This window comes from Zygosaccharomyces rouxii (genome assembly GCF_000026365.1).
Source record: "Zygosaccharomyces rouxii strain CBS732 chromosome D complete sequence".
Classification (NCBI taxonomy): domain Eukaryota; kingdom Fungi; phylum Ascomycota; class Saccharomycetes; order Saccharomycetales; family Saccharomycetaceae; genus Zygosaccharomyces; species Zygosaccharomyces rouxii.
Window position 1 is genome coordinate 1,330,690 of NC_012993.1, and position 22,785 is coordinate 1,353,474.

Here is a 22,785-nt window from a genome sequence, read left to right on the forward strand (position 1 = left end):
CTTTAAGGATCCCAGACTTCAACGATGGATATTAAACTTTCTCTTGGGTCTTTTCCTGACAATACGCTGACCTTTATTCAAGTCCTCGCTTCTTCTTTATACCATCAGATTCTTTAGTGTTAATCCGAATCGTGATTTGTGACACAAAATTTTTGAACGACGAAAAAAAAAAATTAAAATAAAATAAAAATGATAATATCAGGGTTCGAATGGAGGATAATCTAATGTCTTATTTAATCATAAATTTTAAAGGCTCTTTAGCGGCTACAAGATATACCTATTATTTCCAGATTTCTATCCAGAATTGTTTCTACTTTTTTAAGGTTTTTTTTGAAGCCACCGTATGGTCGTAATGCCATGTAATATCAATAATGCTAATAATTATAATATTAATAACGGGACTATGAAGAAATAAATGCAAAAGGATTCTAGAAAAATGCTCGAATGAGGTGGGTAATTATACAAATCTAGTTGGCTGATGAATGGAGAATTTTGTGTTTTTTTTTTCATTTCCAAGGCCCCATGTACTGGGTAGGGGAGTTCCTCTGTCATAATTCTTCTTCCATTTTGGATTGGAAAATATCTTGTTAATTTCTTTTAACATAGACTATAATTCTTGCACAGTTTGGTGTAAAAAATCAAGTTCTTTTTTACTGGACACAAAATTTCTTGATCAATTCTTCATGGTGGGCTTGTAAATCCTGCGATTGTCGTTGATCACTCCTTTGGGCGCTTCTTTGTAATTCATGGTCTTCCCCTTGTGAATTATTCAATAGAGACATACAATTCAATTTTTCCCTCTGCAGTCTTTGAGCATTTTCAAGAGCCAATTTATCTGCTTGTGTTCTTGACTTTAGCTGTTGCAAATCATCAATTCTTTGCTTGATTAGCTCAGAGATGATTTCTTCGTAACCACATTTCATTTTTTCTGCACCAGCAGTCAATTCTTCATTAGTCTCAGTCAAATTATCAATCACCTGGTGTAAGCCGGCCTTTTCAGCTTCAGCTTGATGCCTGGTGGTAATCAAAGCATTTTCAAAAGTTTGAGCCCTAAATGCTTCAATTTGCAAATTTCTCATCGTGTCATTATGTATGTGATTGAGACTAACTACCAATTGGCTCAATGCAGCTATCTCCGTCTTCAATTCTCGATTCACCAAAAATGTCTCTAATCTTTCTTTTACAACCTTGTCATACATTTTACGGCTAATCGAATCTTTTGAGGGAAGCTCAATTATTCCAAAATTCTCCTTTCGAAGATCCTTAGCCAGGCTTCGTATACTAACATTATTTGGGGTTGGTGCCTTGTTATTAGATGTTAATTCAGATGTATGGGATGCCAATTTCCCATCTTCCTTCTTGAGAGCACAGTAATCACTTTTAAATTCTTCGATGTCATCTAAACCGACAATTGTATTCTGAAATTGGGGATCAAAATCAACGCTCAGGTTGAGACCATTGATTACCTTAATTGAATCTTGAATTGGACTTTCGGCGCTACCATCGTCATCGCTATAGACAACATGTTCACTGGCAGGATCGCTGGGGCTGTTGGGAATTGAGGGATATACTCCCGTCTCTTCAGGAATAGCTGTAGAGCAAGCAGAGTCGGTTTTCTCACTTTCGAATTGAAAATTCAAGCTTTCATTGGATTCAAATTCCGAGCTGCCCTGGTCAATGACAGTTGCTTCAGATTCACTGTGATCAGAAGACTTAACGCTGTTGTTAGAGCGGACAGAAGAAAATATCTTCTTTAAACCCATAAGGATTGAATTTTATTTTAGTATATTTGACCGGAGAAGGTAGTACATTAATTTGAGCATTTGGTCAATCGAGGTCTCTTTATATAATTTTACATTTGATGGTCTAGCTCAGACAAATTATTAGCTAGAAGAGAAGCCTCTCGAGAAACCTCTATCCGACCTTGTGGATTTCTTGGAATCTTACTAGTCTGTCGCGCGTCAGTGTGTCGCCGATACTAATGCATAACAGACACATAAAAATGATTTACTAGTACTGTAAATCAAAACTTTCCCTAGAGAACATATGATGTTGATGAGATGAAGAGATTTCGATAAGTAGAAAGATGAAAATTTTTGAATCTCCTTTTTTCTAATATCTTCCAGATTCGGGATTTGGTTTCTCAAGAAACTGATGGTAGATGAAACCGATGGCCGTGTGATTTTTAGATTATTTGTATTGGATCTTACAGCCTGTATTAACACTTGGTAGCTATTAGCCTGTTGCAAGGGAATGCCCTTTTAGATATATCAAAATTAATTCTTATAAAATATCTGATTCAAGAATTTAAAAAATTAAAGCCCTGCAGGGGGCTCGAACCCCTAACCTTGTGATTAAGAGTCACACGCGCTACCGATTGCGCCAGCAAGGCTTCTTAATCGTTGAAAAGTAAAATAATACTTTACTTTAAGTACTCTTATTTATATCACGTCTTCTCCACAAGAATATTAGATCAAGATTAATAGATAGGTATGTCCCGAACTGACATGATGAAGGAGTAGTGTAATATCGATCTACTGGGTAGGCCTACAGCTGGAAGTGGTTTTTGCAGGGTTTACAATGTTGAGAAGACCTCCTACGACATTACAGTTGGCACAAGATGATGTTTCTGAACTGATAGCTGAGTTGGAAGAGGAGAAGTTACAACAGAGAATTCAATCACAACGTAAGAATTTAATACGATCTTCCACTAGAGTGGAAAGTGGTAGAAGCGATGATGGTAGATTGTCAGAACCAGCTGGAATCGATTCCAGCTTTCAAATTAGTCCTCTCGATGGCAAAAGACTTCCATTAGAATTATCAGAAGGACCACCAAGGGCATCGTCACATTGGTCTAACAATAACCGACCCAATAAGGTACCTACTCCTGGAATCAATATTAATAATAGTAATAATAATAATAATAATAATGCTGAAATCGCTGGTCTTAATACAACGAATCCTAATACCGAAGGTAATCCATTTTATAATCAAAGCCAATAATTGAAATGTTATGATACATTAATTATCTAGTATGTATAATTTATATTCAAATCTCCTTCTTGTCATTTTGCTCTAACCATCTTTTGGTCTCTTCTCTCTTGGCATGAATATCGATGAAATTAGGAGTATGGTTTATTTCACCATAGGGGTCGTTACCAATTAAATTATCTACATTGGTGGCCTTGTTCATACGAATCTCATGTAAATAGTGATTTAAAGTTATCAACTTTTGAGGACCTTGCAATGGGTAGTATGTTAATTTTTTGAATGAAAAGAATACAGCAATGGTGAATGTTATAATACCTGCTATTGCTTCGTACTGTATGTCCTTGGGTAGTTGATGGCCTAGATATGAGTGCGAGTCCTGAGGTAGGCTCTTTAACAATTGGTGAAATTCATGGCTGGAAAAACCTGAATGGAGAATTAATGCACTCGAAAATAGAATAAGAATGGTTGACAGGAGGGCCATTTTGCTTTTTCGACTCCCCTCTATGACTAGTACCAAGTTATTATAAGGACTTCGCTAATTTTATTATGTGATTTTTTTTCAAAGCGATGTAGTACTTAAGAAAAATCAAATGCTAGCTATTGATATATATGAAGACTATGATTGATCATATCTCCGAATCATCTATTGGATCATTTCTAAGCATTTCAATTTCAGCAGGTTCATCTTCTTGTGATTGTTCATCAATAGGTTCCAATTCCTCTGCATTATAATGGTTTATGGCACTCTTCTGATGATGAGCGGGTGGAACTCTTCCCTTCTTGTCTTGATCAAATATGGTATCTTCGATCACTTTGGCATATAGTGGTCCCAATTTTTCCTTGTTTAGTGCTATTCTAGAGAAGAGAGCTTCATCTAAAAGTCCCAATTTCATCAATCCCTTCAATTTTATTGTGAATAGTAAAAGTTCCTTCTCGCAACCGTCTCCAAAGCCATCGTATTTAATATCGTTGAGATTCACATCTTCTTGCGGGTTTCTGTCCAAATGTTCAGATGATTCATTGGCAAATAAACTCTCCAAATACAGGAAAACTTTCAAAAGAACTTGGTTGGCACTATCAGTAACATAGGGAACAAAATTCTCACGTAAAGCATGTCTCCATGATTTTTCAGATTCAGCTACACCCAGTTCAAATACTTTTAATGATATTATAATATCGATAAAAGAGTTACTGGTGGACCATTTTAGAAGGAAGTCCCCTAGAGTACCATCGTTATCATTGGTATCACTTGACAGTGCATCAAAGATAACCTTGAAAGATTTCACAATAGAACTAACGGTCCGCAAAGAAAATTCTGAAACTGGTGATGGAGAATCGTTTTCTGACGATTTTTCAAGGATATCGACCCATTTTTGTAATTGCCATGTGGTTAGCAGCGCTAATAATTTCAGATGAATTTCTTGGATGGTTTCTAATTGACAATGAACTCCTATCTGAGGTAATCTTTGTACAAATCTGTTCAAGAAGAGTGACAATAAATTTTCTTGGAATTCTATTGGGTATACTTTGCCCAATAATGCCAATTTATTCAAAAACACCCCATATAGAGTATTCATGTTTTCGTCATTTTCCGTGTCTTGGACATCAGGATGCAGTTTCTCCTCAAGGAATTTACCCAAATGGATTTTCAATTGCGAAATATGGTTTAACCATAGTTCATCTAACTCATTGAATCCCAGTTTCCTGACTTGAGACACAGTTTCTGAGAATGATTTGTATTTCAAATCCTGAGCTCCCGATGTTAGAGTACTTTCGTTGAATGCCTTAATTATCTTTTCTAAAATCTTACGGATATCTTTTTCATAACCTGTATGTATCCAATCTTCAAAGGCGAATAAATTGAAAACACCTAATATGGATGCTAAGACATTGCTCGATTCAATAGGTAAACGTTTAATCAATTGATCCAAATGAGGTAGTACTGCTTCTGCAACTTTAAATTTCGGTTGCCCCCTCATGTGAGTACCACCATAGGCTAATCCATGCAAAGTAGTCACATAGAGAATGATATTGTTTGAGTCAGTCGGTAGGAGCAAATTAGAACGGTTGTTCTCATCATTATTTTCTTCGTTGTTATTATCACCCGTGTATGTCGGGGTCTCTAAAGATTCGTGGGTGAATTCACCTTCAAATGTTAGTACCTTACAAATATCTTTAATCAGAGATCCGAAATATGGGTACAAAAACTCTGCAGCTTGGAAAAGAATATGAATTCTTTTTTCTGAGCCAATTTGAGGTACTTTTTGAAGATACTCTGTCAGTGATTCATTTAAAAGGTTCATGAAAATTCCAATTCTAACCGCTGATGAACCCTTGACATCGAACAACTCCTTCGGTAAAACACGATTATTTGTAAATTCTTGGAATTTTTCCTCTGTAATGCAAGCAAAAAATTTAGCCACGGATGCAAGGTACCTTGAATTTTTCCCAAGAGATGAAACCTTGATTTCATTATCTTCAAAGATTAAACTGGAGATCGATAAAATTTCTGTATCTTCCAAATAACCCAAGGATGCAACCTCTACCAATACTTGAACTGCACTTAATCTAACCTCTAAGTTGGAATCCTTTAATGCAATCTCTAATATGCGCTCTTTAAACCTCTCGAAAAATTGACGTACCGCCGAATTATCTACAGCCCTATTATGATGCTGTGAGATTAATTGTGGCAGAATCTTTAATACTTGCAATCTAACTGTCACTGATGAATCACTTAATAACCAACCAAAATATTTCAAGAAGGTTACCTTGAGGAAATATTCCGGGAAACTTTTGGTCCACGACGCTAAATGAACCATTGATTCACACCTAATTGTTTCATCAACATCTTTAAATCGATGCACAAAACATAATTTGATAATATTATCAATGATTCCCTGTGTAACCATCTTACTACTTTGAATCTCTGCAATTGTTGATTCTAATTTTTCAACTGTCTTACCATTAGGTCTTTTCTTCTTATTTTCTACAGACAGTTGTTTGGAAAGTTTGGAAAGGTAGTTTTTATCCAAATCTACTACATGATCAGTGAGAAAATCCTGAAACAGATACAGCGTTAAAGTAGCAATGTATCTCAAAGATCTTATTTTACAGACCGATAATGGTGACAACCATGTGAGTAAGTCTATGATTAATGGACCCGTACCAATCTCTGACTCATCTTCATCAGATTCCACATAAAGCAGTTGCAAATCATTGGCTACATCCATGAGTCTAAACATGAATTCCACAAAATTTGCGTACAATGGTGGATACTTACTTTTCTTCTTACTATCTTTACTGATTAAAAGATGGAATTCGTGAACCTTTTGCCTTTGGAATAAAAGTTGCAATTCACCGACGGTTTCATTAGATGATTCATTACTATGCACATCGTGCACTTCTAATCTAGCAATAGCTCCACAACAACATAGTAATAAGTTGATAAATTCTTGCAAAAATCTATCTCTATCTTGACTGTAACTCTCGAGCGAATCTCTCAACAGCTCATCAATGGAAAGATCTTCAGATGTAGCAAGTACTTGAAACAGCTCGGTGGGCTGGAAATCCTTGATTGTCTCCAAATAAGTCTCTTGATCCTGTTTAGAAGCAGTTGAAGATCTGGAACCGGACGTAGTACCATTCCCACTACTTTTTACACGTTTCCTACCCTTGCCACTTTGAGAATTGCTGGTTTTACGCCTTTTCTTTGAAGAAGGCTCCTCGTAGTCATCGTCATCGTTACCCCCTTCTTCACTACTACTATCACTCTCGATGCCACTTACATCTAAATCGGCATCAGCTTCCACCTCTTGAACGTCTTCGCTCGATTTAGTCCTAATTCTAGACGACCTGCGTATTTCAGACATCCTCGACGTGATGTAAACGGTCCTGATCAGCTTTTCCAAGTGCTATTGTTATGGTCCAAGTTCAAGTTCAAGTTAAAACAAGCTCATCTCAACTACACGCGTATATATAAAATAAACGCGTCTACATATAATAAAGAGAGTGCATGAGTCTAAATTATAAAAAAAGTATCATTAACCTATTATTATTTTCTAATGACTTAATTCCAACAACCGCAACGAGTGCATCTTACCACAGAAACAAGAAGGAGGGAGAAATGGGATGATCCTTTTCTCAGGTAATTCTCTATCTATAAGCCAAGTTTGGATCCCAATTTCTTCTATTTCCTTGCCATACGTCCTAGCGTAACCCATACCAATATCAATACTAATACCATCCAATTCAATGAGAGTAGAAAAAACCAAAAATTTTAGTGATGGTAATGATGAGAAAGATAAACCAATTCAATTCAATAAAAAAAATATTGGAATCATATCTAGCCAGAAAAAAAAAAAAAAAAAAAAATGGAGCTAAAAATAGTTTAGTTATTCCAGTAGGTTTTGGCTCTTTTAACAATGGAAACCAGCCCATTCAATGGCCTTTGGTTTGGATTAAAATGAATGTTTGAACCGTATTGGATAGTCTCCTCCAAATCATCATCTCCAGAAAAATCACAGTCTAAATCTTCAGTGCTACTCAATTCCCCGTGAGAAGAAATATTGACGTAATCATTTGTAGCCGCTTGAGTAGAATCTATCTCTTCTGAAGGTGTTCTTTCATCTGGAATAGACTGTTCGTGGCTTCCAGATACAGATATGGCGACTTCCTTGGGTTCTCCCTCTTTTTCTTCGTAGTCGTTTCTCGTGTAGTTAAGAAGCTGTTCCTGCTGCCTCAAATCATCTTGTACACTACTGATGGTAATGTCATCCAGATTATCGTTAAGCTCATAATCGTGATAGTTAAGAACGTTATTGGTATGACCGCAGTTATCAGTGATTGTTTCAAAATAAGAGAGTGTGACCCAGTCACAATCATTGACCAACAATTTGAACATTGCCTTTTCCTTGCCATTTAATCTTGGTATTTCTACTTTATAGCCCTGGATTTCATCGTATTGTAAAACATAGTCAGAATGTTGCCAGTTGTCAAATTCACCTGTAATAACTATCTTATCCTTTGGCGAACGACCAACGACTTCCCTCGGAATAACAAGAACAATGTTTGACATATTTATAACGCCTTTAGAGATGTGACCTCGATCTTGATTGGCTCTATTTGTGATATCCTTTAAGTTTTGATTTATGTGTTCAAAAGTTTTAAAATCTTTTCTTTCTTCCTTTGTTTGATTTTCATGCTTGTTTATGGAACCCTTAAAACTGAGTCATACCATCACGATAACAAGATTCACCCTTTCCCTAGTTGCCTTATCACACTCATTCATTCTTGTAAGGCTATATAGAGCATTAAACTGAATCCTGTAAGTATAGCTGTCAATTGGGCGAACCATTTCTTGAACTCCTGTGCCTTGTTCTTGTTACTGTCCCTGGGCGATGAAGACGATTGCAGTAGCTGAGGGACAACGCCTACTGTAGATAAGTAGAGGAATCCCCCAGCTGTAATTGGTAGTAGTAATTGGGAGGCATCAAATCCCGATGACTTTTCTAGGCTTTGTTCTTGCGTAGTGGACATTTCATTAAGAGCGCATCCTATAGCGGTGCCCATCAATGCCCCCAAGGAGGTTACGAATTGAGATTTAAGTGCCTGAGGAAAAGTGAAGCCATTTGCCAGTAGAATGGCGAAATCACCTAATTCGTGAGGAATTTCATGAAAGATTACGGCAACGGAAGTTGTAACACCAACGTGCTTGGAAGTGTAAAATGACGAAGCTAGGGCGATTCCATCGGTAGCGTTGTGGATGAAACCAGTAGCGATGTTTAACAGTGGTGATGTAGAATCTTGGTGTTCCTTCTTATCCTTTTTGTCCTTCTCCGAAACTTCTGTATGCGAATGTGAATGGCCATGGCTATGGGAATGGATTCCACCATCTTGGCTTAGGATTCTGATGGATTTATCTAGGAAAAGGAACAGCAGAAAGCCTACGAAGATCGCACTTCCCAAAATCAATCCATCTGTATGAGGGTTGACACTTTCAACGATACTGTCAAAGATTTCTGGAATTAAATGTAATAAAACGTCTCCTAGCAATGTACCTAAGGCAAATGCCACTAGTATCGACAAGATGGGAGAATCGCCACCATTTTTAAGACCGGGAATCAGTTGAATTACAACACATGGCATTAATTGGATAATTAGAGTGGCTAGCATTGAATTATAGCGAGCATTAAAGGGGAATAAGTAGTTTTGCAAATGATGGATAAAGGCGCTACTTCCTGCAACATGAGAATTCTCTAGCAGATGTTCATGATCATGATGCTTGTGGCCTGAAGCCTTCGTAATTAAAATAGCTAGCAATGATAGATAAGTAGCACCCATTCTCAAGGATTTCTTATAGCATGCGATGGTGCATGTATATAGTTGGTTACTTTGATAATTTTTCAACATCTTCTCATGTTAAGCAGTGAAAAATAATGGCGGAAAAAAAAAAAATAGCAATAATGATAATAGTAGTAGTAGACAATGTTCTTAGCTTGTTTTATTTTATTTTATATCATTTTATATTACATTACAAAGACCAAGGTTTGTATACTTGAGGTTCTGCCTGTGAGATGGCCTCCATTTCTTCCTCAGATTTCTTACCTAATATTTCTTTATCTTGTTGTTCTTGGTTCTCCTCTTCAACCAGCTTTATACCTGAGTCAACTTGCTCTGATACCAGCACCAATTTTTTTGAGACGTTTAATTTGGATAGTTCAGAATTGATTTCATTTACTTGTTTGCTTAGTGATATTCTGTCATTTAACATTTTTTCTGATTCCTCCACGTATCTACGTTTTTCCTGTTGTAGCGCAGTTTCCACTTTGTTCATTTGCTCAAATCTTATACCCAACTTTTTTAATGTTAATTGCGCCAGTTCTTGAACCACTGATTGTGTCTCTTGTAAATATTTTTGTGATGCGTTACGAGCAGATAGCGGTACAGCTTCTTCCAACGTTTGCTTGTGAAGACCATCTAAAAGTGCTTTTATCGTAACGTCCACGGCCTTCACAGAATCAAATGGTTTGACATCACCAGTACCGGCATCTCCATTTCCTGCTAAAGACGAACTTGCTTTTTTGCCCGATCCTATAACATCATCAATGTAATTGTCTTCAATCGGTAGGCTTAAAAATTTCTCCACACATTCTTCCAAAGTTTTGGTACCGCCTACATGGTCTACAATTTTTTCCCATTGATCTTCATACATTTCGATACCTTCCAACAGTAATAATACTTCTTGGTCCGACCAATGTCTTTTGCCTGTGGGGGCATCATTTTCTAACCTTACGAAATCTGAAGCTTGGAAATTAGCACCAAAATGACCTTCTTGGAAACATCTTGAACACAAGTTGGCATCTCTTGCACGCAAATTGTGATAACGTACCACTACCGCATCGTTACCACACGTGTGACAGATATAAGTCTTGTGAATTTGTCTTGAACTTTTATCCCTCGATTGCAATGCGTTAAAATCTTGTGTCGTATCGTAAACGCTTGTCTTTAGCGATAAATTTATGGGGAATTTTTCACGCTTTACAGTTTGCTCCTCTGTAAATCCTTCAGTGGATGCAGGCTTTGCCGTTTCACCGTTATCGTCAGTAGTTAACTCTGGTGGTACAAATGGTTTCAAACCTTGTGGCGTATCCAAAATTACTTGGAAGTGACCTGTAAAGCTTGGACCAATTAAAGTTGGTTTGGAACGTGGATCTATCTGGTAGTTGATTAACCCCCATTTCTCTAAAAATGCATGGATCTTGACGATAGACGCGACATCCATGGCAATGTTCCTTCTTACAGCGGTCATGGTAAGATATTCATATGGTGAGAGTCGATAAGTGTTAATCATAAAGTTTCTGGCATCCTTATAGGCCTTTGGGGTTTTAAACCTTGATGAATCGTCAAAGAAGTCTGGTAGTGACCTTTTCTCAATTTCATGTATCTCTGAGAATTTAAACCATGCGGCAAAGGATGGGATAATTACAGGATGTGCTTGCTTAGCTAAGAATCTAAGTGCCTTATCTTCCAATTTTTGAGCTTCTTGTTCGTAGTTTATCTCGGCGGATTCATGTTGTTGTAGCTGTTGTTGCTGTTGCTGTAAATGGGGTAACAATGGTGGAGCGCTCGCACTATTTCCTGGGTCAGTACCAGTTGTATCAGTGTTTTCCACACTGGGCTGTTGCTCAGTACCACTCATGGTTTAAAGAATTGATCTTCTGGCCGTTAATTCTTTGTTTCCTTTCCAGAATTGTTTGGTTTTTAGTGATGAAGTTTTCATTTGACGTCTTTCTTTGAAAAGTTCCAAAACTTTGAAGTAAAAACCTAAAACGTCACGTGTGAGAGCCGATCTTAAAGGAATAGGTCGCTAAGAAGTTGATTTGAGGGCTTGGTAAGTGTTTAATTTGCATTTACAGGTCTTGATTGTGTTGGTTAGCTCTTTTTTCTGGTTCATTTAGCTAATTTTTGGCAGAACTCATAAGGGAGCTCTTAAGCGATACGGAAATAGTGTAATAATGGCAGTTCGTGAACCCAGTGGACGTTCTTCGAGGTCTCAAAAGCGAATTAATTATAAGGAGAAGAATGAGAATGATTTGAAACCGGACATACTGGATTCTGATGAAGATGAAGATGAAAAGTCTAGTAGTGAAGAGACGAAAATCTGGTTAAAGGATGATGTGAAGGGAGACGACGTTGCGCTAGATTCAGATGAAAGTGAAGTGGAGGATGATGGCCAATTGAACCACTTGTTAGATCAAGCTAGGGAAAAGATAGATCAGAACACGGCCCGTGATAGTGATGAAGATGACGATGGTGAACCAGAAGATGATAGCGCCGTATCAATGAAGTTAGACAACTTGAACGAGTTCGTCAAGCAGAGCCAAGTTTATTCTGGTGTAATTGCTGATACATTATTGGAAAGATCGAAGCAACGACAGGAGGAACAAGTGGTTCAAGAACCCGCCAAGAAAAAGGCAAGATCGATTACAGATTTCTTTAAGCCCAAGAATACAAAATTGGACGATGAAGCCATTAAAAACCAACAACCCAATTTTTTGGAGAATTGTATTTTGAAACCTTACCAATTGGATGGGTTGAATTGGTTAATCACCCTGTATGAAAATGGTCTTAATGGGATTCTAGCAGATGATATGGGGTTAGGTAAAACGATTCAAAGTATTGCTTTGTTAGCATTTATCTATGAAATGGATACAAAGGGACCCTTTTTGATTGCCGCACCTTTGAGTACAGTGGATAATTGGATCAATGAATTTGGTAGATTCGCGCCAAAAATCCCCGTTTTGAAATATTACCATTCTCAGGGCGCTAAGGAGAGATCAAAGCTTATAAAGCAATTTTTCAAAAAGACTGATGGACATGGTGTGGTGGTAACTTCATATGAGATTATTATTAGAGATGCAGATTCAATTATGGCCAAAGAATGGAAATTTTTAATAGTTGATGAAGGACATCGTCTGAAAAATATCAATTGTAAATTGATTCAAGAATTGAAACGAATTAATACTTCTAATAGACTCTTGTTGACCGGTACGCCGCTACAAAATAATTTGATAGAATTGTGGTCACTGTTAAATTTCATCATGCCAGATGTATTTGCAGATTTCGAAATCTTTAACAAATGGTTTGACTTTAAGAGTTTAGATTTGGAGAGTTCATCCAAAAAATTGAGTAAAATGATTAATGATGAATTGGAAAAAAATTTGATTACCAACTTACATACAATTTTAAAACCATTTCTCCTAAGAAGAATGAAAAATGTGGTTCTTGCAGGTATTTTACCACCAAAGAGAGAGTATTTGATTAATTGTTCGTTGACTCCCATTCAAAAGAAGTTTTACAGAATGGGACTTACTGGTAAATTAAAGAGGACTATTTTCAAGGAGATGGTTAAATCGTTTTTCACTTTAAACACAGATTACGTGGGTCAAGTTTCCAATAAATCGATTAGAGATTTCATAAACTACAAATTGGATGGGGATTCCACTGAACAAGTGCCAGAAATTTTACAAAATATGGATAAATTGTACGTGGAACATCTTTCGAAAGAATTTACCAATATTAAATTACAAAACATGATGATGCAACTACGACAGGTGGTTGATTCCACCTTTCTATTTTATTTCCCCTTCATACATCCAGAGGATCTCACTTTAGAAGCATTGTTGAATTCCTCAGGTAAACTGCAAGTATTACAAAAATTGGTGCTTCCACTTGTTGAAAAGGGCCACAAAGTTTTAATCTTTAGTCAATTTATTCAAATGTTAGATTTACTTGAAGATTGGTGTGAATTAAACTCGTTGAACGCATTAAGAATTGATGGTTCTGTAAACAACGACACTAGAAAAGAGCAGTTGGAGAAATTCGATAAAAAATCCAGTAAAGAACAAGTTTTCTTACTATCTACAAGAGCCGCTGGGCTCGGTATCAATTTAGCTGCCGCGGATACGGTTGTACTCTTTGACAGCGATTGGAATCCCCAAGTTGATTTACAGGCAATGGACCGTTGCCATCGTATAGGCCAGACGAACCCCGTAATAGTGTATCGATTGTGTTGCGATAATACTGTAGAACATGTTATACTAACTAGAGCAACGAGCAAAAGAAGATTGGAAAAATTGGTTATTCAAATGGGTCAATTCAATACTTTGAAGAAGTTAGCCATGAATGAAAAATCATTTTTACAGATCAATACACCTAATGTAGCCAAACCTACCAATAAAGATCTCGTACAAGAATTATCGCAGCTATTAGTTACTGGTGAGTCTAGTATCGGGTTCCAGAACGCAGGTTTTAATGATGACGACGGACAATTGACAGAACAAGAGCTGAAAGAATTGACAGATAGATCTCCTAAAGCCTACGAGGCAGATAGAACAGTGGACATGCCACACATTAGATTGTTTGAGACTACAAGAGGAGAAATTTAGTTATATAATGGTATTTACATAATTTAATCTTGTCGAAACAGTCCGAACGAAAGTCACAATGTACTCACAAAACGTTTATTTGGTACAGCGAGAAAACAACTCTGTCAAATTCTTTTGGTAGTCAAATTCTAGCTTAATCACATTAATACAAGCATCCTAACCACCTCCTGCTAAATCTGGAATGTTCTCTTATTTCTTTCCTGCATATTTCTTTGCAGATTCTTGCCAGATCACCTCCATAACGTCTCCCCAAGAACCCACAGCACCTTCTACAATACAACATATATACCAAAAAATAGCCAAGATTGAGGAGAGTACTATAATTGCTGTCTCAATGTCTCAAAAATTTTTCCCGGAGTTTTAAAATTATTCATAGTATTTTTCACTAAACATTAATACACAAGCGCCTACATAACCGCCAAAACTGGCTTTAAAAACCAGCCCACCAGAGTAAACAAAGCCCGCGGAATCGATTGGTGCCATCCATAATATCTCAAATCTACGTTAATACCACTTTAGCATTGTTCCCCAAGTCACGTGTACATCATTGATCACGAAATCCCTCTTTTTCCCTTTCTTTTCCTCCCCTTCAACTTTGCGGCCCCTTTAAAAGAAGAAGAGTGCTGAAACCTTAAAGGTAAAGACTACGTTAAACTGCTGAATTCACCATCAACACTCTCTTACCCCGGGTCAAATTGGTTATAGATAGTTTCAAATCTTGGGATTACTTGGAATTGGTGGGAAGAGAGAGTAACAAACGTCTATCGGAGGTCCATTCAGAGTTATTTTGCTTCGTTTCACTTAAAGTATACTATGTCATTGTCTAGAAGTCAGAAGATCGAATTAGAATTATTTGAAGCAGAAGTTAATAGGCACAAACCCGCAGATTTCTTACAATTCTCTGCCAATTACTTCAATAAAAGGTTAGAACAACAACGTTTGTTTGCCAAGAGGCAAGAGTCAGTGGCAGAATCGAAAGGGGTCGTTTTGTTTCCACAGGTATCTGAACAAGAATCTTCCGCAGCAGCAGACCTGTCAAAGAATGATGTACAAGAGGAACAAGGTGATGATCTTGCGGACGTGACTTTTAAGAGTCCATTTGTTGGTCAGGATCCACATTCGACGTCATCTTCTCAAAAAGGTAGTGGTCAAGGGATCTTTAAAGGAGGATTTAACGTGGGGCAAGAAGCAAGCCATAGGGCTGGATCCCCTATGGGACCTCGTTCCAATGACGATAGTGGTGATGATAACAAGAACAATCAGAGTCAATTCAAGAGACATACGGGGAATTACAAATCATTGCCAACGAATTTTAACGCTGAAAGACGTACAAGTGTTAGTGCAGAAACTTTCCAACCAGGTAGCTTAGATAATTGGACGCCTCCCTATTATGTGGAAAAGACTCCGGAACAATTAGATCGGTTATTTAAAGCCGTTGGTGGGAACTTTCTTTTCAACAAATTGGATACGGATTCAAAGAAACTAATCATCAATGCCCTAGAGGAGAAAAGAGTTGACAAAGGTACGGAAATTATCAAACAGGGTGATGAAGGTGATTTCTTCTACGTAGTAGAAAAGGGTACTGTAGACTTTTTTGTCAACCATCATAAGGTAAATACTTCGAATGCGGGGTCAAGTTTTGGTGAATTGGCATTAATGTACAACAGTCCTCGTGCCTCTACGGTTATTGCACAAACCGAATGTGTACTATGGGCACTTGACAGACTGACTTTCCGTAAGATACTACTGGGTAGCTCCTTCCAAAAGAGACTAATGTATGATGAATTGTTGAAGAATATGCCAATTCTACAATCTCTAACGACTTATGACAGAGCCAAATTAGCAGATGCCCTCGATACAGAATATTATGAACCTGGTCAGGAAATCGTTCGTGAAGGTGACGTTGGTGAAAATTTCTATTTGATTGAATATGGTGAATGTGATATCTCTAAAAAGGGTCAGGGTGTTATTAACCATCTGAATGCTCATGATTATTTTGGTGAAATCGCCCTTTTGAATGATTTACCAAGACAAGCGACCGTTACAGCTACTAAGAGAACAAAGGTTGCCACTCTGGGTAAGAGTGGATTTCAAAGATTGCTAGGACCTGCAGTTGAAGTTTTGAAATTAAATGATCCAACTGGTAAATCTAGGGGATTGGCGGCTGCTTAAAGGGGGAGAAGTAAAGAAAGGTATGATGATAACCAAATAATAATTACAACAACAATAATAATTAGAAAAAAAAATTTTTTTTACTTTACTTTATTTTTTAAAACACAGAGGGAAGACTTGAAAGCATCGTATGTGCTTTAGGTCTAATGGCACAATCCCTTCAGCGTTTGTATATATGTCTAAATTTGTACAAGCGTTTGTTCCGCATGAACACATTATCATGACTCTTCGTTATCTTTTTATCTTTTTATCTTTTTATCTTTTGATCTTTATTTTACCAACTTGATCCAGTGTAGTACTCTTTTTGATAAAACATCCATGTCAAAGATGTAGTTGCAACTACGAGTGGTCCCAAAATACCCTTACCGATTTTGCAAGTACGGTAAATCAATAATTCACTGGAGAAATGCAATAACGCAATGCTGTAAGAGATAAATGTCAATTGGAAGATATGATTTTCATTCAAGTGAAAGGCACCGTAAAGACGAATAAAACTTGAAATTAGCGTCCAGGTACCAAAAGTTCTTGCACTCAATGGCGTGACTTCTTGTGGGCTGTTTTCGTATACCTGACGGGTCAATTCAAGGCCTGATATATAGGTCTGTAGTGAATTGAATACAGAGACGACAGATATGAATAAAAGCCATTTGGGCAAATATCCAGATGGCATGGTTGCCAATTTAGCTGATGTACAATCAATTACTTGCTGAAATGAAATCATGGGTTAGCAGAGCTCTCTTAGTATAATTTTTATTATTCTTATTGTGTGAAGACTTGATTCAAGTTGGTGAAACGTTGGCATAAAAAAGCCTAGCGAAAAGGAGTTTAAAGGGTTAACGAACAACATGATACTACTAACACAAACGAGGAAAACTGAGAAAAAAAGATGAGTTCAGAGCAATCGTTTGACGCAGCTCTAGATTTACTTCGTAGATTGGATCCCAATCGTCTGGAAGAGCATCTGCAGAATTTGATTCAATTGGAACCAAGTTTAGCCGAAGATCTTTTATCCTCAGTGGATACGCCATTACAAGTAAAAAAGGATCCTAAATCTTCTCACAGAGAATACCTATGTTGTGATTACAACCGTGACATTGATTCTCATAGATCACCATGGTCCAATGTGTATTTCCCAGAATTGTCAGCTGAAGATTTGAAAGAGAGTCCCTTTCCATCAGAATCTCTTAGAGAGTTAGAAGTTCTTGCCAATGATTCTTTTGACATCTACAGAGATCTCTATTACGAAGGTGGTATCTCTAGTGTCTACTTGTGGGAATTAGATGAAGAGAATCCACAAGACTATGCCGGTGTTGTTCTTTTCAAAAAAGGTGATCAATCTCTAAGTAATTGGGACAGTATTCATGTTGTAGAAGCTACCCATAGTGGCCAAGATGTCACCTATCGTTTGACATCAACTATTATCCTATACTTGGATAAAGCCAAACAAATGACATTATCAGGAAATCTAACCAGACAGACGGAGAAAAAAGCTACAATTCCTGCCGAAGGCAATGCAGAACATAGACATGTTGCTGAAGTAACCAATCTGGGTACTTTAGTGGAAGATGTGGAAATTCAAATGAGAACAATGCTTGAATCTGTCTATTTCGAAAAGACAAGAGATATTTTTCACGAAACCAAGAATAGTGTTGTTTCTGTCGAGGGCCAAAATAAGGAAGCACACCAGGAAATCATTAAGGGTATTCAGGGCATGTAGAAATACTGATCCTAGCCATCGATTCTATTCATTATAGTTTGAATTCAATATCTTAGTAGATCCACAATCATTTGAAACGGCACTCTTGAATTTTTTTTTTTTTTTTTTTTTTTTTTCAACATGAAATTTTTGGATTGACAAAGCTGGAGGAGGACCTCGTTAAAAAGACAGGAAAGGGTTTGAAACACTCTTAGTAGTCAGAAGATAGATAGACCATAGGGCTTGAAGTTGCTCAGGGAGCACTTTTATAGGGACCAGTAACGATAACAGTAATAATAAAAAAAAAGTTTTCGTCAGAAAATTCATTTCTTTTTCAAATCCAATCCAACCTAGATGAAGTGTAAGAAATGGTCACAGGCTCGTGTTTATTCAGATGCCAACCAGAGGCGAGATCAGGATTATTGGGATTATGAGAATTCGACAATCAAATGGTCAACCAACAACAGGTTCTATGAAATCGAGAACAAAGTGGGGAGGGGTAAATATTCCGAGGTATTTCAAGGTGTTCAATTAAGCACACGTCGAAGTATTGTGATAAAAATGTTAAAACCTGTGAAGAAGAAGAAGATTAAACGTGAGATTAAGATCCTTCTGAATCTCTCTAATGAAGAACATCCACCTACGTCGGAGAAATTTAATAAAGTCAGTTATTATACGAATCAAAAAGATGAAGCCCTTCAATATATGAGAACTTATCTTTATGATTTACCGCATAATGGACATGAAAATATTGTTCAATTATTGGATGTGGTAAGGGATCCAATTTCAAGGACACCAGCCCTAGTATTTGAACATGTTAATAATATCGATTTCCGCATTCTTTATCCCAAGTTGACCGATATGGATATGAGATTTTACATGTTTGAACTTCTGAAAGCTCTTGATTACTGTCATTCCATGGGGATCATGCATAGGGATGTTAAGCCACATAATGTAATGATTGATCATAAGCACAAAAAATTGAGATTAATCGATTGGGGGCTTGCAGAATATTACCATGCCAATATGGAATACAACGTACGTGTTGCATCTAGATTTTTCAAAGGTCCAGAATTACTAGTGGATTATAGAATGTACGATTATTCCCTTGACCTTTGGTCGTTTGGTACTATGCTAGCCTCATTAGTTTTCCAGAAGGAGCCATTTTTCCATGGAACTAGTAATACCGATCAGTTGGTTAAAATTGTACGTGTATTGGGCAGCGAGGATTTTGAGAAGTATTTGCTCAAATATGAAATAACACTACCCAGTGAATTTCATGATATGGACCAATACATCAGAAGACCTTGGCGTCGGTTTATCAATGATTCAAATCGACACTTGAGTGATAATGACGAAGTGATAGATCTTTTAGACAACTTACTGAGATACGACCACGCGGAACGACTCACTGCCAGGGAAGCTATGGGTCACCCTTGGTTTGAACCAATACGCAATGGGGCATACGATCTTCCAGCGGGTAAGTAAGTAAGTATGCTAATTAAGTATAGTTTTATTTCATTTTTTTTATTCTTTTTTTTCTCCCTTACGGATCTGACTGGTAATCAATCCTTCTTCTTCAGCTTCATTTGTGTTCAAGATGGACTGACCAATCGGGCCAATGACACAATCTGAATTTAGCTATTAGATCCAAATCGCCAGTAACCAGAATGGTAGATTGTACATTTAATCGGTCTGTTTGAGCCTCAGTTGGTTTAGGGTGATGATGAGGCCAATGGACTTTATCGATCAACGTTAAAAGTTCCATCACAATTAATCTCAATGAGTGGGTCTTTTCCTGATTCGAGCCTACTCCCTTTTTCAGAGCGGCAAACAATTCATTAGTATATTTGTGAGACATGTTTCGAGATCGATTCAAATATCGGTTTCTGAATGCGGAATTGGCGGTTGATGCCGTGGAATGACTAGCTTTACTTGAATCACGGTGTGCCAAGAGAACATGAACTAAGCTCTCCAAAACCAAACAAATTTTACCAAAAGCCACACAAACGAGTGAACTCTGTTCTATTTTAGATTGCAATTCCAATACCTGACGCACTGTGTCAAAATGTAATGTACACATACGATTCAGTTGGAAGCTTTCATGGAAAGTAGACCCCAAGGGGACAAATTTAGCGGTTGACTTAGGGGGCCTCTCTCTAATGGTAACAAGCTCACTTTTCACAAATTTTATAATCATGACATCTGTAAGAAAGTTGGACTGTTTGCAATGAAAGCAACTAAATGAGATGAGAAACATTTGGAAACATTGGAAAAGACGTAAAATATCACCGGGGTCCTTCTTTAATGATAAAATGATTGCCAACAATTTATAATTTGGCCAAAACCATCGTAAGACATCACTATCAGAAACATCATCGCCAAAGGATTTTTGAATATCGATATTACCTTTCAGGGATTTGTCATTTTGATATTGATAAACCGACTCCAAATGCATGAGCAAAGATCTGTTAAGTTTCAAATGCGATAATTCTTGGGGAACTATACCATCGATGTTACCACCAACTGGTAACTGTATTGGTGGTTGAATAACATCTTGTAATTTCCCCCATAATTGAGGGTTACGAAATTTGATAACTGCCAAACCCTTAAAAATTGGTGACGTTAGTAAAAAGATAACAAAAACCAAATATTATTTAACACAATCATTCCTTTTACACATACGATAATCCAGTCTTCGTCCATGCTGTGTTGTGGGGAGGAAAAATGAAACATTTGGAAAGACGCCTCCTCTTATATACTCCTCCGCGGCTTGCCGCTGAACCTTGCTAACCGCCGACTGATACGTGTCAAGACAATAAGAAAAAGGACGAAACATAAACAACGGCTCACCACTACTAATCATCAGCATATTCTCTGCTCCGCTCGTCGACTGCCTTCAACCATGACCAAGACAAACCAGAATCGCCCATTGACGGCTATTCGATTTCGATTTCGATTTCGATTTCGATCCCAAATTTGTTAAACTCCCGATCTTCACAATCTCGCAAATTGCAACCTTTCTCTAAGCAGAGGATCTCGTATAAACATACCCTTATCACCAAATAAGCTTTGAGATGAACCACTATAACCTTATTTTACCCTCTTATAACCAGTTTTTCCCTTATAATAAGAGCATATTATCTACATATATTACCAGTTTAACAATTTTTATAGAGTCGTCTCTCCAAAGACAAATAAAAAAATATAATCTACAGCCTTAAAAATTGAAATGAAAGTCCCCCTAAGTCTCCATCTTCACCACAAGCCCGCTGTCATCCACTTCACTTACACCTGAATCAATTCTTAGCATACTCTCAATAATTTTAAGAGATTCCCTTTCGTTGGACGCGCATCTACCTAAATGGCCTTCAAAAAAAGTCTTAAACTTCGTTACTAATTTTTCATAGTAGTCCAACTTTTTCTTCATTACTCTATTTTCTTCAGCCAATACATCAAAATCCTTTTGTAGTTGAACTTGTGCCACCTTTTTACGTTGCCTACATTTATAGGCTGCCACACGGTTTCTTTCTAACATTCTTGCCCTCTTCCAGCCTGAAGTACCAGGTGCAGGAGTACTACTAGAACTACTATTACTCCTTGTCATAGGGATCGATGGCGGTGGATTTTGACCAGCTGGTACCGACGATGTCTGTGGCTTTAAGGAAGATATCCCATGATCATCTAGGTTCGGTGGAAATTGCGGCGCTTGGTGCATTTGCTGAGTTGATGATGCATGGTGTGTCATCGGTGGCATGGGCGGTACCTGTGATTCATAAAGATTTTCCACAGTCTCTACATCTTCTCCTAGCTGACCGATTTGACCGTTACCTATACTGATTCTTCTCCTTCTTATCGGTTCATCATACTGTGCTATACTTGACTGAAAAATTGGTGGATTTGTCATTGGCAAATGGGTAACATCAACGCCAGAGAAAAAGGGTGATAGTGCCTCTTGAATTTGTCTATCGTTTAAAGCATGCGAATTCGGTTGACTAAAAATACTGTTGCACTTCTCTCGAAGCAATTCTTGGTTCCACAGATCAAATGGAACTTCGCCACCGTTAATATTATTATTGTTATTGTTGTTACTAACGTCAACGCTGCCAGTATTACCGTCACCGTTATTGTTGTTTCTACTGTTGTTGTTGTTGTTATTATTATTACTGCCGTCACTAACAGGCACAACAAAACTTGGAGATACACCTGTTAGCGCTGTATGATTCATTATAACTCCTTAGTTTATTCATGCACAGTCTACCGAATTACGAGTGTGTTGCTAGCAATTCTGCTATGTAGTGACGTAACGTTGGCGAGTTAAATTAATGTAAAAATCCCAAAGTCCGGGTCGTTCAATACGGGAGTTATTAGTATAAGGAGATGAAATGAATGAAAGAAGAGGAAGAGTGGGTAGCCCAGACAATCAGTTGAGAAGGAGAGCTACGAGGCTGAACGCGGGTTCATCTTCCAGACTTGGCTTGCAAAATTATTGCTATTTATTCTTGACTCATCCCCGAGCTTTGCTACAACGGGACTTTAGACACCTCTTTTTCTCAGTTCGCCGAGCAAACGTGATCTACGATCGATTTACAGGTTACCCGTAGAGCAACACTACCCTCTAAAATGGATTACTAAGACATTTAGCAAACGGCAAGATACATTCTATTCACGAGGATTACATGAAGTTGTGCGGTATTCTCAATCCCCCTGGAATTTTCTTGAATTTTCTTGAAGACTCTTCAAACTGCTAACCAGCAGAAATAATCACTCCTAAGTCTCTTGCTTTTCCTGCTCGAAAAAATCAGGTTCAATTACAATACAATACAATTTCCATCCCAATTTCGTTATCAATGTAGTGAATTTTCTGCCGAGCAATTCTTGCTGGACCTCGGAGTTTCTAGAGTACGCGAGAGTGTGGGGTCCCATTTTTCGCTGAGCAAGCTCTAAATGAAGAAAAAAAAAGGCTGAAGACTCATCTAT

The 22,785-nt window shown here is 37.5% G+C and overlaps 14 protein-coding genes and 1 non-coding gene across 15 annotated transcripts; 5 read left to right on the top strand and 10 right to left on the bottom strand.

Moving 5' to 3' along the window:
* Window positions 1-650: 650 nt before the first annotated feature.
* ZYRO0D15906g (uncharacterized protein) lies at window positions 651-1,763 on the bottom strand (the record flags this gene model as incomplete). The annotated part of the gene is made up of 1 exon (XM_002497077.1): window positions 651-1,763. The coding sequence occupies one exon, from the start codon at window positions 1,761-1,763 to the stop codon at window positions 651-653; it is 1,113 nt and encodes a 370-aa protein (XP_002497122.1).
* Window positions 1,764-2,319: 556 nt separating this feature from the next.
* On the bottom strand, window positions 2,320-2,392 carry ZYRO0D15928r. The gene has a single exon. It is a non-coding gene; the product is annotated as a tRNA-Lys (tRNA).
* A 188-nt stretch (window positions 2,393-2,580) lies between these two features.
* CDC26 (anaphase promoting complex subunit CDC26) lies at window positions 2,581-3,003 on the top strand (the record flags this gene model as incomplete). Its single annotated transcript, XM_002497078.1, has 1 exon — window positions 2,581-3,003. The coding sequence occupies one exon, from the start codon at window positions 2,581-2,583 to the stop codon at window positions 3,001-3,003; it is 423 nt and encodes a 140-aa protein (XP_002497123.1).
* Window positions 3,004-3,049: 46 nt separating this feature from the next.
* On the bottom strand, window positions 3,050-3,472 carry EMC5 (Emc5p; the record flags this gene model as incomplete). Its single annotated transcript, XM_002497079.1, has 1 exon — window positions 3,050-3,472. The coding sequence occupies one exon, from the start codon at window positions 3,470-3,472 to the stop codon at window positions 3,050-3,052; it is 423 nt and encodes a 140-aa protein (XP_002497124.1).
* Window positions 3,473-3,617: 145 nt separating this feature from the next.
* IRR1 (cohesin subunit IRR1) lies at window positions 3,618-6,860 on the bottom strand (the record flags this gene model as incomplete). The annotated part of the gene is made up of 1 exon (XM_002497080.1): window positions 3,618-6,860. The coding sequence occupies one exon, from the start codon at window positions 6,858-6,860 to the stop codon at window positions 3,618-3,620; it is 3,243 nt and encodes a 1,080-aa protein (XP_002497125.1).
* Window positions 6,861-7,378: 518 nt separating this feature from the next.
* ATG45 (Atg45p) lies at window positions 7,379-8,065 on the bottom strand (the record flags this gene model as incomplete). The annotated part of the gene is made up of 1 exon (XM_002497081.1): window positions 7,379-8,065. The coding sequence occupies one exon, from the start codon at window positions 8,063-8,065 to the stop codon at window positions 7,379-7,381; it is 687 nt and encodes a 228-aa protein (XP_002497126.1).
* A 209-nt stretch (window positions 8,066-8,274) lies between these two features.
* Window positions 8,275-9,399, bottom strand: YKE4 (Zn(2+) transporter YKE4; the record flags this gene model as incomplete). The annotated part of the gene is made up of 1 exon (XM_002497082.1): window positions 8,275-9,399. The coding sequence occupies one exon, from the start codon at window positions 9,397-9,399 to the stop codon at window positions 8,275-8,277; it is 1,125 nt and encodes a 374-aa protein (XP_002497127.1).
* A 121-nt stretch (window positions 9,400-9,520) lies between these two features.
* RSC8 (Rsc8p) lies at window positions 9,521-11,188 on the bottom strand (the record flags this gene model as incomplete). Its single annotated transcript, XM_002497083.1, has 1 exon — window positions 9,521-11,188. One exon carries the CDS (start codon window positions 11,186-11,188, stop codon window positions 9,521-9,523), a length of 1,668 nt encoding a protein of 555 aa, XP_002497128.1.
* Window positions 11,189-11,504: 316 nt separating this feature from the next.
* On the top strand, window positions 11,505-13,937 carry IRC5 (putative ATPase; the record flags this gene model as incomplete). Its single annotated transcript, XM_002497084.1, has 1 exon — window positions 11,505-13,937. The coding sequence occupies one exon, from the start codon at window positions 11,505-11,507 to the stop codon at window positions 13,935-13,937; it is 2,433 nt and encodes an 810-aa protein (XP_002497129.1).
* Window positions 13,938-14,750: 813 nt separating this feature from the next.
* Window positions 14,751-16,109, top strand: BCY1 (cAMP-dependent protein kinase regulatory subunit BCY1; the record flags this gene model as incomplete). Its single annotated transcript, XM_002497085.1, has 1 exon — window positions 14,751-16,109. The coding sequence occupies one exon, from the start codon at window positions 14,751-14,753 to the stop codon at window positions 16,107-16,109; it is 1,359 nt and encodes a 452-aa protein (XP_002497130.1).
* Window positions 16,110-16,383: 274 nt separating this feature from the next.
* Window positions 16,384-16,830, bottom strand: ERG28 (Erg28p; the record flags this gene model as incomplete). The annotated part of the gene is made up of 1 exon (XM_002497086.1): window positions 16,384-16,830. The coding sequence occupies one exon, from the start codon at window positions 16,828-16,830 to the stop codon at window positions 16,384-16,386; it is 447 nt and encodes a 148-aa protein (XP_002497131.1).
* A 165-nt stretch (window positions 16,831-16,995) lies between these two features.
* On the top strand, window positions 16,996-17,826 carry CAP2 (F-actin-capping protein subunit beta; the record flags this gene model as incomplete). Its single annotated transcript, XM_002497087.1, has 1 exon — window positions 16,996-17,826. The coding sequence occupies one exon, from the start codon at window positions 16,996-16,998 to the stop codon at window positions 17,824-17,826; it is 831 nt and encodes a 276-aa protein (XP_002497132.1).
* A 333-nt stretch (window positions 17,827-18,159) lies between these two features.
* CKA1 (casein kinase 2 catalytic subunit CKA1) lies at window positions 18,160-19,293 on the top strand (the record flags this gene model as incomplete). Its single annotated transcript, XM_002497088.1, has 1 exon — window positions 18,160-19,293. The coding sequence occupies one exon, from the start codon at window positions 18,160-18,162 to the stop codon at window positions 19,291-19,293; it is 1,134 nt and encodes a 377-aa protein (XP_002497133.1).
* Window positions 19,294-19,390: 97 nt separating this feature from the next.
* On the bottom strand, window positions 19,391-20,677 carry MEI4 (Mei4p; the record flags this gene model as incomplete). The annotated part of the gene is made up of 2 exons (XM_002497089.1): window positions 19,391-20,403; window positions 20,491-20,677. The coding sequence occupies 2 exons, from the start codon at window positions 20,675-20,677 to the stop codon at window positions 19,391-19,393; spliced, it is 1,200 nt and encodes a 399-aa protein (XP_002497134.1).
* A 372-nt stretch (window positions 20,678-21,049) lies between these two features.
* On the bottom strand, window positions 21,050-22,033 carry CST6 (Cst6p; the record flags this gene model as incomplete). Its single annotated transcript, XM_002497090.1, has 1 exon — window positions 21,050-22,033. The coding sequence occupies one exon, from the start codon at window positions 22,031-22,033 to the stop codon at window positions 21,050-21,052; it is 984 nt and encodes a 327-aa protein (XP_002497135.1).
* Window positions 22,034-22,785: the final 752 nt, after the last annotated feature.